This window comes from Hipposideros armiger, unplaced genomic scaffold (assembly GCF_001890085.2).
Source record: "Hipposideros armiger isolate ML-2016 unplaced genomic scaffold, ASM189008v1 scaffold_71, whole genome shotgun sequence".
NCBI lineage: Eukaryota > Metazoa > Chordata > Mammalia > Chiroptera > Hipposideridae > Hipposideros > Hipposideros armiger.
This window is the reverse complement of record NW_017731421.1, coordinates 2,922,630-2,939,799: the sequence shown is the minus strand read 5'-3', so window position 1 is coordinate 2,939,799 and position 17,170 is coordinate 2,922,630. Positions and strand designations below refer to the sequence as shown.

The window sequence follows — 17,170 nt, the reverse complement described above, 5'->3', positions numbered from 1 at the left end:
AGACTGAAGAACAAAAGGACAGCAACTTGTCTGTTCCCCTTCCCCGATTCCCCAATGCTGTTCCCTCCCCCAATTCCCCAATAAAATCTTAAAAAGAAAAAAAGAAATGTTAGTGTCTTTATATGTTCTTCTTTGATTTATTCTGTGATTTTGAACAAAACATCTTAAGCTTCAGTGTGTCCATCAATAAAGATTTTATCCATATGTCTGTTTCTTGGATATAATGAGAACGTTTTAAACCAATACTTTAAACTCTTCATAAAAAGTTTCTGCAGAGCCTAGACTGTGCATGGTCTTGGTAGCTTACCAGCCTGGTACCAAATGTGGAAATGCAAGATTTAACTGCCTCATCATAATAATAATTTATGTAAGATACCTATGATTAATAGTGTCATCCAACTTTTGCCTAGGCTAGTGTCTGCTGTTTCTTTATCATTTCTTCAGTAGAACACAAAAAGAGAAAGGGTTTTTTTAATCATCTTTTCAGCTATACTAAGTCAGAATTTAGCTAAGAAACATTTTAAGTTTAAAACATATCAGAAAAAACAACAGTTTATCAGACATATACATGTATAAAGAAATGCTCTGACACCATGTCTAAATCTATTCAATATAAATGGAATAAAGTGAGTGAATGCTATGGAGAGGAGAAGATGCATAGAAGAGGGGACATTAATATGGAACCACTGTCACCATCCCCATAAACTAAAGGCACTGTTATCAGATCTAATTTTACCTCCAATGTGGGAAATAGAATACTTATCTATGAAAAATTTTATTTTCTGAAATAGAATACTTATCTATGAAACATTTTATTTTCTGTACTAGAATAATAGAACCAGAGACAATAATGTAAATGAGTCAGCTAGTTATGGACAAAAGGATCTTTTCCCTCAGAGAAACTGGGGATGTAAAGGTTAGGAGTGGGAAAGTGACCTGCTTTTATTGTATATTGTTTTAAACTTTTCTTTTTATAAACACATGCATGAAGCACCTCTAAACAAAATTTTTTTTAAAATCAATACAATAAAACAGAAATTAACTCCTCCTATGGCTCTAAACCGAGTAAATAAATATTAAAGGAAGTTTTCATAAATGGCATTTTATACAGATTACTGTATGTAGTCCAAGGAAAAATCAGAATAAAATAATAAACACTCTGTGTATGTGGTTGTGTTTATGTATCTCTATTTTACGGCCCATGTAGAAACTATTGCCTCTCTGCAAAATCACAAGACAGGACATCATCTAACTGCAGAAGACAGTTTGATAATATGCTATTTTAGGCAGAAAAAAGCACAAAACAAAGGACACAAAAGACTTGTTGACTTAAAACAAGATTTTAAAAAACAAGTAAATAAAAGGGTTTTTTTTATTTTTAAGGCAACTAAAATCCTCTTAGGATTCATTTTACTTATACCATATGAATTTAGAGGGTTGAAGCAATTATCCTCACAATTATCCTTTATCATGAGTTGCTGATAAACTGTTACCATTGTTTCTGATATGCTTTCTACTCAGAACTCTTCCATGTTCCTAAGTTAAATTCTGACTCTAAGCAGCTACAATAGTAAACAAACTTTAATGTAATAAATTTTCACTAGCCCAAATTATTGCATTAGCCAAACTCTAAACATTAAAGGTTTCTTTCATAACAATGGAAAAAAGCTGGGGAAGTGTTGATTTGATTCCCAGCATTGGGGACATTCTCATTCAGGAAAAGGAACTGTTCTCTTCTGCATTAGAAAAAGAAACATTGCTAGTATAAAAATTTGATTAATCAAACAGCGTCAAGAAAAAAAGCAGATACACATTAGGAATTCTAATGAGAGTAAATAGGAAAGGATGAATTAAAAAAAAAAAAAAAAGAGCCAGGAAATTCAGATTTTGGTCTTAGCACTTCCATGAGCTAGTTGTATGATCTTGGTAATTCACTGAACCACTCTAGTACTAATTTTTTCATTTGGAAAAAAAGGGGGAAATAAGGCTAGGAGATTTTTAAGATTCTACCAAGTTTTTTAAAAAAAGCAAACCCACAATTTTGTTTCATTCGTAGTATGTCAGTCGTTACAGGCCTTCGACCCAGAAACTCCTAAGAATTATCCCACTAATGTAATGGCACACATGAGCAAAGATATGTATACTTGGACAAGGATGTTCACTGAAAACATTATTTGTATTAGCAAAAGTCCTGTGGAAAATAATTAAATGTTCAATAGAAACCTCTTTAAAGAAATTATAACATAGCTACACAATGGAATACTAAAAAGCCATTTAGAAAACTGAGGAAGTACTATGGAACAATTTACAAAATACATGGTTATGTAAATAAAGCATGGCACAGAATGGTGTAATATAGTGTGTTTCCATCTTGGCTTTTAAAAAGGGGGATGATACACACACACACACAAACAAATACATACTTACATACATTCTTATTTATGCAAAGAGTATTTCTAATGAATACACAAGAAACAGAGTAGTTGTTACTTCTGGGAAGGGAACTAGCAATTTAAGGTAGAAGAAAGATTGTGTAGATGCCTGACCACTGTGCTCTACACCTGAAGTTGAATAATACTGATGTCAACTATAATTAAATATATATATATATATATATACACACACACATATATGGTCACGGGATGTGGAATACAGCATAGGGAATAGAGTCAATGGAATTGTAACAGCTATATACAATTTTAGAGGGAGGGTTATCACTTTGTGAGGGGTGTAAATGTCTACTACATTGTTTTGTACACCTGAAACTAATAAAAAAAAAAGATTTAATATTTTATTATAAACCACTTCTTTTAATGTCTGATTTTATTATGTGCAACTTTTTTTATTAAATAAAGGAAACCCACAACATTTTAAAAAAACTTGTACTTCCCACACTTTAAATTACCCAAAACGTCTTTTTTACCAAATATGTGTCTTTGACAAAAGATTATTATTTTATGCATAGTTACCTTGAAAAGCCTGGGAAACACATCTGCTGGTTGTCCACGGATCACAAACAGCCGAGAGTTTAATTTTCGCAGATTAGCATCAAGGTCTTCAAGACATTGAAGCAAAAACCTAGAGAGAGGATAAAAATATATATATTTAGAAGATATAAAATATTGCAAAATCATGTTATTCTAAAAGTTGAAATACCGACCCCAACATTTTATTACCTCTTATCATATTAGTTACTTGATATATAAATCACTGCTTCCAGGAACCATACTTATAATTTTTTAAAATCACACAAGTTTCTTAGTATTTTAATGAAGTACCTAAATTAAATCACATTCAAAATAATAGTAACTGTTAGCAAAAGTTTAATTTGGAAACATAAAAATTATATAAAGAAATAAAGTAATTAAATGAATTGGTCTCACTGTTTAAACTTGATGAAATGAATTCAAGTTCATAAAGAAAAGCCAACTTGAAAAATCTAGAATATTTTCTACTGGGAAAAAAATGGAGACATCCTATTTAATCACTCTAAGCAAGCAAATAATTTAAAATTTGAGCACATTATTGGGGGACACTGCAATTATTTAAGAGAGGTAACAATGCCCATTTTCAAGTTTCTAATCTAATTAATAAAAAAGAAACTTATACTAAATAGATGTGAAATTATGTGGCATTAACTCTGTAAGTGTAGAGAATGCCAGATTAACTTAAAAAAAAAAAAGGCTTCATGAAGCAGATGGGGCTACAGTTTTTTTTAAATGAAATACGTACCAACAAGGCTTACACACACGATAGATATCTGGGGAAATTCTGGGGCAGTACCAGAAAACTTCTTAATGTGCATCTTCTACTGTAAAGAAATAAAGCAGTCCCCCAAAGCAGATCTGAAACAGATTATCGCCACTGGAAGGTTCAACCTCATTGTTTGCCTCGTATTAATTTTCTCTAACATTTCATCTAGATTCTGTTCCTCACAGCTGGAAATAATATTTCCTCTCTACCTTGCTTAACTTTGTGATCTTAATGTTAAAAATTTGTCTGCTTTCTCACAGGGCATGTGTTCTTTCACAGTGATTGTGTCTTGTGCAGAGGGGTGGTTCAGAGGAATGGAAAGGCATATTTCACAGTTGCATTGTCCAGTACAGTAGTAGCCACTAGCCACATGTAGCCATTTAAATTTAAATGAATTAAAATTAAAAATTCAGTTCCTCCGTCACTTGCCACATTTTAAGGCCTCTCAACAATCACATGTGTGGCTAGTAGCTATCATACTGGACAGCACATTTCCATCATTGTATAAAGCTTTGTTGGACAGTGCTGTTCAGTCTAGATCATTTTGTTTTTCTTTGCCCATTTTGATCCCATTATTTCACCAAAAAAGTCTTATTTGTTACAATTGTAGTTATTAGGGTCATCAGTAACTTTCTTAACCTAGTCAAATTTGATACTCTTTCTCCTTTAGAAGTCATGATCTCTTTGGGCATGGGGAGTCACAGATGAGGATGTTAAAGACATCCCATCATTTCACCCTAGGAGGTCTACAGTTGTCCTTAAGCAAATAGGAAACAAACCTTTCTATCCTCATTTATATTTCTCCACATCTCTTTTCTGTCTTGTATAGAGTTACCACCCCAACGCCCTATCCCAACTCTACCCCACTCACTCCACCACTACCAATGCGCAAATATTGGGTTGTCAGAAAAGTCAGGACGCATTTTTGCAATGAAAAACAGAAAAAATATGTCTTGACTTTTCTGACAACCCAATACTTTGGGGGAAAAGTCTGTTGTTATAACAATATAAAAGCACCTGAGTTTTATAATATTATCTATAACTATGAATAACTTATAACGTTTGGTGATAAATGTTTATTGGGAAACATCTAGTTTTACATGTTTGCTTAGCAAAAGAGTTTTTTAGACACTACAGTAGTCAGATCAAAAATTAAGAAGTTGAATGAACTAACAACTTTAGGTTTTCTTAAATTTAAACAGTACAAAACTAAAATGTCTTGGAAACATAATCCAAGGCAGAGAGAATCCCCAAATCTCTTTTGTACCATTAGTTTCAGTATATTCTCTACCAGAGCTGGTGGTATGTAGCAAGAGTTCCCCTTAATCAACTTTTTGGTCATACAAGCAGGTCAATGATAAACAGTAAGATGGGAAATGGGGAAAAAAATTAAATAACCTGATTAATTCATAAAGTGAATAAGTAAGCCTGCATTAATAATTGGCCCTTTATTTTTCCCTTTCTTGTTCACAAGCTGAATAATCATTCTTAATCTTTTCAAAAAACACCCTATGGAACAAACAAACATTGTACAAAATGATAAAGACTGAAGCAATGCATTACAATGGAAACAGTTTTGCAACCAAAGAATTAATTTGTTTTGGCACTTTATAAAACAAAGGAACAGAAATGTACTTTAGTATGGTGTTTTTCTCCTATAGTATGATGTTTTTCTTCCATGGATATTATCATTTACATCACTGTAATTTCACATAGAAATTACAGAAGTACACTGCACTCAAATATAGGTGCTTTATAAAAGAATACAGTACTTATTTTGTACTCAAATATTTTAAGTAAAAAAGATTCATGAAGAAAAGAAAAAGAGCAGGATGGAGAACACAGTGATGCTCTCCTTTGTTATAAGAATTTTTGCACAATGACTTTTAAAACTATATGCAGGGGTGGCCGGTTAGCTCAGGTGGTTAGAGCACAGGCTCATAACACCTAGGTTGCCGGTTCGATTCCCACACGGGCCAAGGAACTGCACCCTCCACAACTACATTGAAGACAACTACTTGACTTGGAGCTGACAGGTCCTGAAAAAACACACTGTTCCCCAATAACATTTCTTTAAAAACAAAACTATATGCATATATCATGTTGATAAAATAAAATTTACATTGACTGTATAGTTATATGTGCATAAGAAAATAACTAGGGGCCGGCTGAGTGGCGCATTGGTTAAGAGCTGGCTTGGGATGCCAGAGGGCCACGGTTCAGATCCCACATATGAGGGCCAGTGACACTGCCCTCTACAGCTAAGATGCTGAACAACAGCTCGACCTGGAGCTGGGCTGCCATGGGTCGCCGGCAACGGCATAGGCTGCAGCCCCTGCTGCAGTGGGCTGCCATAAGCTACCGTGTGTAGCCGCCAGCCAGCGTGAGCGGCCAGCAGCTGCTGTGAGCGGCCATCCAGAGGCCAGCAACTGATCTGCCTCGCCCGGGAAGAGCGCAATGATGGTGCCAGCTTGGGCCAGTGAAGCAACGTCCTCCACAACTAGAATGAAGAACAAAACAACAGCAACTTGTCTGTTCCCCTTCCCCCGATTCCCCAGTGCTGTTCCCCTCCCCCAATTCCCCAATAAAATCTTTTTTAAAAAAAGAAAATAACTAGAAGGATACTTACACCAAGCTATTAACAATAACTACCCTTGGGGAGTGGGAGTAAAGGACGAAACATACACTTTTTTTTTTTACTACATAAAAAAAGTTTAAAATTGATAATTAGCATACACTCCTTCAAAATGGAACAAAACAGAAATATTGTATCTACTTGTAAACCTGTTTTAATACATAGTGAACATGTTTTCAAAGCAATAGAAATATTTCTATGGCATCAATTATCATGGTTTCATCATATTCCATTGCACTAATGTCCCATAATTTAATAGGTCTAGCAACAAATTACTATCCTTTAATCAATCCTGAAAAGTTCTAATTTCCTCATCTGTAAAACTGGGATAGTAATATTACTCATATCATACACAGCACTGTTTTGAGAGCTAAACAAATTAATATATGTGAAGCTCTTATAACACCCATAGTAACCATGATTATGTAAGTGTTATCTATTATTTTTTGTCCCCGCCTTCCTACCACTTCTATTCTTGCTACAATAATTTTAGTCCTTATTATCTTTTGCTGGTATTACTTACCACAATGCCTTAAAATAGATCTGCCTACCAACAATCTCTCTCTACTCTAATCCATTTTATTTACAACACCAAATCTTCCTGAGGCACACTTTCCTGTGCAAAGGTCTTAAAAGACTCATTCCCTATTGAATCAAGAACAAATTCTTTTCCTTGGCCACTAACTTAGGGTTCCTGGTTCATTTCCTACCACTCCCCTTTCCCTCCCACCAAACCAAACTATTCTTTTCCCCAGACATTCAATCTCCTGGAATTTGCTCCATGCTCTTTCCTCAGCCTGGATACCTTTTCCCCAATTTCCTATCTCTTCAAGTTCATACCCTAGTAATCTTCAGTCTTCCAGCTGAAAGTAACTTCTCCATTCTCCAAATTGTCAAAGACATAAGTACCTCATCTTAGAGAAACTTTCAGACTGTATCTTATATTATAGCCATCATCACCTTCTCCTGATGGATTTCAAAGGAAGTGTCTGTGTCTCATTCCTAACACACAGTTTCTTAAACTATATTTTGGTTTCTGCATTTGGCACACAAATCTCATTATGTGCCTTATATAATTTGTTGAAAAGATTAGAAAGAGGATAAAATGAACTATAGAGTTGTCTTGTACAACTGTTGAAAGGATTATAAACAGCATAAAATCACCTAATAGAATCACTAGTACTTGCTAGTCATTAAGCAGAAGTTATAATTATTCTCCCTGGAGAATAATTTATATTTTTGAAAAAAGTAGCATGTATTTCTACATGCAAATATCTGAGCATGACAACAGAACACAATGAATTAGTTGGATGCGTACACCTATATACAGAATTGTTTTGAACTCCTAACTTCCCCTGAAGGTTCAATGAAAATGTTTCCCAATGACAAGGCAAATGGGAATATGAATATATATGGCAAGATACAGTGAAATTAAGAATCTGAATCAACTTATCTTAGTATATAATTCTTCCTTGATAATGCCATAAAGTAAAACCTCCAATATCCCAGGTTCAAAGTATCAACTTATTGACAGGTAAGATTTTTTTTTAGTGCGGGACAAATACTATTACTTGAAAGGGTGCTATAAAAAGTCTAACCTTTCATCCTTTACCCTCAGCTGGGAAGTGAGTTCTGTCAGAGTTTAGATTCCATGTATTCCAGAGAACACACCAATTTCAACTTCTATATATTACAAATGCATGTGCCTCAGAACAGGCATCCAATACTGAATGAAAAGATTTACTATAATACTGTACATTGAAAGTACATAGGGTACACTTTTAACAGGAATATATTTTCAAACCTCCAATTTGGCATATTTACTGTTCTCTTGAAACTATAATCATTTGAAGGCTCAGTTAATAATGCTATTAACTATATTCAACAGGTTGGTTTTAAATAGGCCTACGGGTAGTAAAACCCAGTACATAATCCCTTAGCATAACTGTATTGCCTACATAGAAGCACAGTTCTCATGTTATTTAATTACAATACTAATTGTACTACTCAAAATAAATTAGAGGTGTTAGGTGAGAAAATATATTGCTTCGCTTTAAACGTTTTAAGGTTTTTTTAACCTCTAGAGATCATTACCTATTGCTATGAGAAAAAAATACATTTAGTGAGTTTCCTTATACCATTTCCAAACTATGATTGCAACATGAATCAACAGTTAATTGTTTCTTAAAGTAGGTCACTGCTATAGCAACCAGTGGGCGGTTTGGTATACTCCCCGTCACAATGACCTACTTTCCAGCCTGTGCTAGAACAGCTTTATATAACTAGAAATTCTAGTTCTGTCTATAAAATAGTCTAAAAAAGGCAATGGTAGGATACAACATAATCCCACTGCTGCTGAAAACAAGGCATTATGAATTAATATGTATCATACCAGAATAAAGCCATCTGGTTCTGCACTTTAGTTTATAAAATATATCTTATCGTATACTCAACAATGAGAACTACACTTAGAATATCTAAACCAAAACAATTTATTGCTAACTCTAGAGAACTTATTTTAAGAATATAAATTAAGATAATTAAAACCACATGCAAAAACACATGAAACAAGAGAGTTAAATTTTTAAAAATTAAAGTTCGGGATATATTAACTACAATAAAACAAAACGGAAAGTCTCAGTCATTAACTAAAGTCTATGGTGTTTTATTAGAAATTTAAAAATTATAAATACTATGTTGTACACTTGAAACTAATTTTTTTAAAAAAGCAACAATAAACCATAGAGAAGGAAAAAAAATAAAATCTTAAAAAAATTTATAAATAGTTTGTCCCTATAAATTGCATAAAATTTGCATATATTTTTTCCTGGTTTGTAACAAAATTTTAGTGCTTTTATCTAAGTTAATCATTATCCAAACTGTCAGAATATTTATGATACATATTTTCCCTAAAGAGAATAGTTTAATGTTCAGTAAAGATTAAGTATATATTTTAAAAGCAAATTTTGTATTTTAACAGGCTCTAATGATAATCAATCAGTGAACCTATATACCATGACACAACGTCCCTTTTTATAACAAATATTTTGCAATGCCCTCTTTTAAATTCTGAAATCAAATTCATAGATAATATAGAATATCCATATACAGAGCTCTAAAGTATTATATAATGCTCTAACATAACATGGGGGAAATAAAATGAAGGCCATTTACTTCTATATGTAAATATCTGGGCATGGCACAAGAGGGCAATAAATGCAGGATGATTTTTAAATTCAACAACTACAAAAACAGGCTGATAAGAGTTGTATTATTGGGCCGGCCAAGTGGCGCATTGGTTAGGAGTTGGCTTCGAACACCAGCTCTGAGCAGCAGGGCCCCGGTTCAGATCCCACATGAGGGCCAGTGACGCTGTGCCCTCTACAGCTAAGATGGTGAACAACAGCTCCACCTGGAGCTGGGCTGCTGTGAGTCACCCGCGCCGGTGTAGGCTGCAGTGGGGCTGGCCAGCAGCGTGCAGTGGGGCTGGCCAGCAGCGGGCATGAGCTTTCTTGAGCTGCCGTGAGCTGGTGTGAGCCACCGTGAGTGGCCGTCCAATGGCCGGCGAGCGACTGCCTCACCCGGGAAGAGCGCAATGATAATACCAACATGGGCCAGTGAAGCAACGTCCTCCACAACTAGACTGAAGAACAGGAGGACAGCAACTTGTCTGTCCCCCTTCCCCGATTCCCCAATAAAATCTTTAAAAAAAAAAGAGCTGAATTATTGGTGACTTAAACATCTGAGTGGTTTTGCCTCTGGTGACATTATTTTCTGTAATGTAGAGCAAGACTTAGTAAAGTTCTGGACAAAACAAAGTACAATGTTTCCTTGATTTACAGAGGTGATAAACACATTTCAGGAAAACTCGGTATATATTAAAATTGTGTAAATAAAGCCCTAGTGTTTACATATAAAAATGGATTCAAGCTGTAGAGTAGAAAAATATGAATAAGTTTTTCATTTACATGAAATATCTGGTACAATATCTGAAAGATATGTGGGACTCAGGACAACTATTTATTATGAGAAACTATACTAAGCATTGCAAGAAGTCTTCCATTCTTGGTTTCTCACTAATACCACTAGCACCCTCCAATCACAGTGATGAACAAAAATGGCCCCACAAATTCCTAAAACATCTTCTAAGGAATGTTATTGTTCATTACTCATATAATTTCATTTATTTGAGGAATACAAAATAAATAATATAAGATTCCGATACTCAATAAGCTTAAAATCTAGAAAAAAAACTTGAAAATGTACATGATGTACCCTATTATTGCAGAATGAAACATATGGGGTGGTGGCTGGTTAGCTCAGTTGATTAGAACATGATGCTGATAACACCAAGGTTGCCAGTTCAATCCCTGCATGGGCCACTGTGAGCTGTGCCCTCCCTAAAAGAATCAACTATGCCATTGTAGCATGAAAGCAATGTGTAACCAATGACCATGGCTGTTTCCCAATAAAACTTAAAAAAAAAAAAAGAGACACAAATTTCCTTCTTTTTTATGACTGAGTACTATTCCGTTGCACATATGTACCACCTCCTCTCATTCCATTCAGGGACACCCAGGTTGCCTTCTTACCTTGGCTTATGTAAATAATGCTACAACGAACATATGAATGAGCACATCCCCTTGAAGTAACATTTGGGTTTGTTTGGATAAATACCCAGAAGTGGGATTACTAGGCCCTTCTTTGCCTCTTGTATAGCCTTTGTTTTAAAGTCTATTTTGTCTAGTATAATTATTGCTACCCTAGCTTTTTTGTTTGTTTCCATTTTCATGAAATATCTTTTCCATCCCTTTACTTTCAGTCTGTGTATGTCTTTCAATCTGAAGTGCATCTCTTATAGGCAGCGTATGTAAGGGTCTTGTTTTCTTTCCATTCAGCCACCCTATCTATTAATTGGAGCATTCACTCCACTTACATTGAAAGTAATTGTCGATAGATATGTATTTATTATCATTTTATTATTCATACTTTTAACTTTTTTTTTTTTTTGTCTTAAAGTTAAGTCCCTCTAAGATACTGGTTTGATGATTGAACTCCTTTAGCTTTTTTTTCTCTGGGAGGCTCTTTATCTGTCCTTCAATTCTAAATGATAGCTTTGCTGGGTAAACTTGGTTGTAGGTCCTTGCTTTTCATCACTTGGAATATTTCCTGCCAATCCCTTCTGGCCAGCAAAGCTTCTGTTGAGAAATCAACCGACAGTCTTATCAGAGCTCCCTTGTAGGTAACTAACTGCTTTTCTCTAGCTGCTTTGAAGATTCTTTGTCTTTAACCTTTGGCATTTTAATTATGATGTGTCTTGGTGGGGTCCTCTTTGGGTTCATCTTGTTTGGGACTCTCTGTGCTTCCTCGGCTTGTATATCTATTTCCTTCATCCGGTTAGGAAAGCTTTCTGTCATTAGTTCTTCAAATAGGTTTTCTTTCTTTTTTTCAAAGATTTTATGGAGGGATTGGGGGAGGGGAACAGCGTTGGAGAATCAGAGAAGGGGAACAGACAAGTTGCTGTCCTTTTGTTCTTCAGTCTTTTGTGGAGGACGTCGCTTCACTGGCCCATGTTGGTATTATCATTGTGCTCCTCCCGGGTGAGGCAGTTGCTCATCGGCCATTGGTTGGCCTCTCCTGGCAGCTCACAGCAGCTCACAAAAGCTCACATCCACTGCCGGCCAGCCCCACTGCAGACTACACTGGCGCGGGCGACTCACAGCAGCCCAGCTCCAGGTCGAGCTGTTGTGCACCATCTTAGCTGTAGAGGGCGCAGCGTCACTGGCCCTCATGTGGGATCTGAACCGGGGCCCTGCTGCTCAGAGCTGGTGTCCCAAGCCAATTCTTAACCAACGTGCCACTCAGCCGGCCCTCAAACAGGTTTTCAGTTCCCTGCTCTCTGTCTTCTCCTCTGGTACCCCTATAATGCAAATGTTGGTACGCTTCATGTTGTCCCAGGGGCCCCTTAAACTCTCTCATTTCTTTGGATTCTTTTTTCTTTTTGCTCTTCTGCTTGGGTGTTTTCTGCTACCTTATCTTCTACATCGCTGGTTCAATCTTCTGCTTCATTTAATCTACCGCTGATTCCCTATAATGTAGTCTTCATTTCCATTATTGTATTATTTATTTCTGACTGGTTCTTTTTTATGTTTTCTATCTCCATTTTTATTACGTTTCCTATCTCTGTTGAAGTTCTCCCTGAGATCATTGAGCATCCTTATAACCAGTGTTTGGAACTCTACATCTGATAGATTGCTTGTCTCCATTTTGTTTAGTTCTTTTTCTGGAGCTTTGTTCTGTTCTTTTATTTGGGACATTTGTCTCCCCATTTTGGCTGCCTCTCTGTGTTTGTTTCTATGTACTAGGTAGGACTGCTATGTCTCCTGGTCTTAGTAGAGTAGCCTATGTATGTTGTAGGTGTGCAGTGGGGCTCAGTGGCACAGTCTTACTGGTCACTTGAACCACACACTCCAGGTCGGTCCCCTGTGTGGGTTGTGTGTGCCCTCCTCTTGTAGTTGAGCCTTGGTTGCTATTTGCACATCAATGGGAGGGACTGACTCTCAGGTTCATTGGTTGTGAGGATTGGCATGACTACAGTGGAGGAATTGTGCAGGGGCTGACCCTACAGAGCAGGATCTGCCTCAGCATGGCTCTGGTGCCTGCTCAATCTACCCCTTGGGTGTGTCGTTCTTAAGAGGTGCTCATTTCAAAGCTGGCCACTGGGGGTGCCAGACCCAGGACCACCTTGGAAGAGATCTGCTGCAGGTCAATTTCGGCTGCAGCCAATGACCCACCTGGGGCAACCCTGCAGGAGCCACAAAGAAATCTGCAGATGACTGCCATCCACGTCATGCTTGGAAGTGCCTCAAGAGGCCAAGCTGAGAACCAAGGCCAGCTGCTGCTAGTGCCGGGCTTAGGGCTGCTCAGCCAGAGGTACCGGACACACTCAAGCCAGAAGCTGCTTTTCTGGGTTCTGCAAATCTTTGAGAGACTCTAGGAATGTGCAGCATGAGCTAAGGAAGACGGTTTGTACAAAAAAGCTATTGGAAGAGGCTTGGGTGTGCCCAGAAGTTGGACGGGGTGTGGTCTGTAATCCCCAGAGTGTGGCAAATGAAGCATTAAGCCGCTTGATGGAGACTCAGGTATAGCCATCGCCTGTGCCTGCACACCAGGAAGAGGGTGGAGTACTCAACAAAGAAACAATGGCTTCTGCCATTTCCTCCGTTCAGGAGAAATCTGCCCCTCCAGCCCCTGTCCCAAGCCAGGTAACTCAGTTCCCCACCACATGTCCCTGCAGCCTTTCCAGCTGCTACCCCCGCACTGGAGAGCTCAGAGCCAGTTATTCTGTCAGTAAGTCCTTGAGCGATCCCTTTAAAACGAACAACTAGGACTCCAGCCATCTTGACCATACAGATGTTACACAATTACATGAAAAAAAAAATGTAAGTAGTGGAAAAAACCAACAGAAGTGTACTTAATGAACTAATTATGTGAACTACATTATCTTAGTTAGGTAAAAAGTCACATTTAGGTTTATATTAACTTCTACTACCTTTATGGCCCACTGTTGGTATGGTCCATACTACTTTTGAGATTTTTTTTTTATAGTAAATAACTAGTGACTAATAAAATGTAGAAAAACATATTTGAAGCATTTTCATTCATTCATTCTTTAAATCAACATTTGGGCATTTCCTTGAGATACAAAAATAAATACAGAATTCTCATCCTTAAGGCCTCTGAAATTTAATAAAAATAAGGTATAAAAACTATTATATTACTTATTAAACTATATTATTAAAGTTCATGGCACTAAGGAAACACAGATGAATCAAATCTGTCAGGAAGGGCCATCAAATTTCATAAAGATGAGAGTTGATATGGGTCTTTTCCTATAATAGCATTTCACTTTGATAGCAAGGTAAGATGATCCTTAACAGAAATATCAGATAATCTTCTGGAACTGAATTACACTAATACAAGTATATGAAACTTATGCCACCTTCATTTCAAAAATCACACAGAAGTATTTTTAATCCAGGTCTCCAACTAATCTTTGTCTATTTTTAGACAGCACTGCACTGTGACCTCAAAAGGGCAGACAAAATCAGGTAGGACATCTATCAAGGGGCTTTAGGGGACTTACATGGAATTAAATAAAATCTGTTAAACATTTATAAAAGGCAAATGTCTTAGAGAGCTACATATAATGGTTTTCTGTAGTAGATAGTTTAAAAGATATTTCTTTTCTAAAAAATATTTATTCAAAAATGGTGAAAATTATACTGATTGATTTTTTTCCTGATCTATGACCTAAATTACACACAATTATCTCAAGTTTGCCAGTTTTTTCTAATAGTCACCAAATAAGAATGCCAAAAAGAGACAGACAGAGAGAGAGAGAGAGAGAGAGAGAGAGAGAGAGAGAGAGAAATAAAAAAAGAAGAAATCAAGAAGGTCATAGAAGGTGAACTACAGTATTATAATATTAGACTAGTTCATGAAATCATTCTCTGTTTCTGATTCTTTCATTAAACATATTTGTGAGTTGTATCCATGTCACTGTGTATAGCTGAAGTTAGTTCCTTTTTTGTGGTATTCCACAATTTGTTTATCCATTTTACTGTTAAGAGATATTTGGGTTGTTTCTAGTTTGGGGCTACGACAAATAATGTTGCTATGAATATAATACACTCTCATCTACTAATGTTCACAAATTTCTATTGAGACATATATACTTCGGAGGGAAACGGCTGGGTTTTGGTAATGTAAATGCTCAACACAATTTCCCAAAGTGTTAACTGCTCATACTCCTAATAGCAATGTATGAAAGTTCAGCTGTTCCACATCTTCATCGGTACTTTGTACTGCCAGATCTTTTAATTTTAGTCAATTAATCCAGCAGGTATGTAAGAGTGTTTTACTGTGATTTTAACTTATACTTTCTAAATATTTAATGTGGCTGGATGTGTTTAAGCTATTTGGATATCCTCTTTTGTGAAATGCCTATTCAAATTCTTGCCCATTTTTCTATTGAATTATCTATATTTTTCTTACTTTTAGACCTTCAGACATTTTTTATAAAACTCCCTTGTCAGTTAGATGTGCTTCAAATATCTCCTCCCACTGGCTTCTCGTTGGCTTCCTTTTTACTATCTTACTGCCATTTTGATAAACAGAAATTCTTAATTTTAATGACATTAAATTTATCAGTTTTTCCTTCTAGTTATGTGTGTGCACAGGCACACGTGTGCAATACCATGCACCCTGTTTAAGAAATCTTTGCCTCTTCTAAACTCACAGATTCTTTCCTATATTTTATTCTTTAAAGGTATTTTTTATTTACCTTTCACATTTGGATCTACAATAGATTTTTGTGTTATTGTGCAAGGTAGTATCCAGATTTGTTTTCTTTCTACATAGATGCCAAGTTACTCCTATTTTAGGAGGAAGAATTTTTGATAATCAGAAGATCTGGTTTAGAGTTCCAACTCTTCAAAATAACACGCAAACCACTGATCTTTCTAAATATAAGTTTCCTGATCCAAGTCAAATACATATTTAGAATCACTGGATTAGGTGCCTTCCAAGTATTTACAATATAGCTGGGGAGATATTATATAAGCACCATAATACAATTTAAAATGTATATGCTCTCATAGGCAAGACTGAAAAATCTGAACTGACTGGACAAGACTGAAAATCGTAGAAAGACCAAAAATTGCTAAGTAGGAAGAATTACAAAATACCTGTCACACAATAAGTATAAATGATAATTGTTACATAAATGCTAAGTAGAAAGATTTGCAAAGTACCTGTTATTACACAGTAGGCATAAATAATAAAAGGTACATGATGGGTTGGCAAAAAATCAATATAGGGGCCAGCTGAGTGGCTCAATTGGTTAAGAGCACGAGCTCTGAGCAACAGGATCACCAGTTCAATTCCCACATAGGCTAATGAGCTGTGCCCCAGATGAGCTGCCGCAAGGTTGCAGCAAGATTGCTGGTTCAACACCTGTATGGAATGGTGGGCTGTGCGCCTCCCTACTCCCACAATTAAGATTCAACATGGCACCTTGAGCTGAGCAGCTGCGAACTGTCAACAGGCGGCATGGCTCAGGGTGCAACAAGTTTGCTGGTTCAACTCCCACATGGGATGGTGGACTATGCCCTGTGCCCGCAACTAGACTGAAAGCAGTTGACTGGACTTGGAGCTGAGCTTGCGCCCTCTACAACTAACATTGAAAGACAACAACTTGACTTGGAACTGATGGGTCCTGGAAAAGCACAATGTTCCCCTTCCCCAATAAAAATCTTTAAAAAAAAAAACAATATAGTACAGGATTTGAAAAAGATAAAGTCCTTCCTACCCTATTATGAATGAATCCAATGAAAAATAAAATTAAGATGGGATTGGGGGATAAAAGAATGTTTCTCTCTCTCTCTCTCTCTCTCTCTCTCTCTCTCTCTCTCTCTCTCTCTCTCTCTCTCTCTCTAAGGGGGTTTTTCATAAGCCCAAATTTCAACAGTGAGAAGAATGGCACATAATCAAGTAAAATTGCAAAAACAAAAACCTTTAAGAAAAGTCTGGAATGTTAAAGCTGAAGTTTTGTTTTGTTTTGTTTTTAAATGCTAAAGATGACAATACAACCCTTTTAAAAATCATGCTGATGGGCCGGCCGAGTGGCGCGATGGTTAAGGACTGGTTTGGGATGCCAGAGGGCCCCGGTTCGGATCCCACATATGAGGGCCAGTGACACTGCCCTCCACAGCTAAGATG

The 17,170-nt window shown here is 36.5% G+C and overlaps 1 protein-coding gene across 1 annotated transcript in view; it reads right to left on the bottom strand.

The window, feature by feature from the left end:
• CRY1 (cryptochrome circadian regulator 1) overlaps positions 1-17,170 on the bottom strand; it is a 60,574-nt gene that overhangs the window by 28,394 nt on the left and 15,010 nt on the right. Inside the window, exon 2 of the mRNA XM_019642627.1 lies at positions 2,970-3,078. Within this exon, the coding sequence (XP_019498172.1) occupies positions 2,970-3,078 (109 nt within the window). The remainder of the gene's footprint in view (positions 1-2,969; positions 3,079-17,170) is intronic.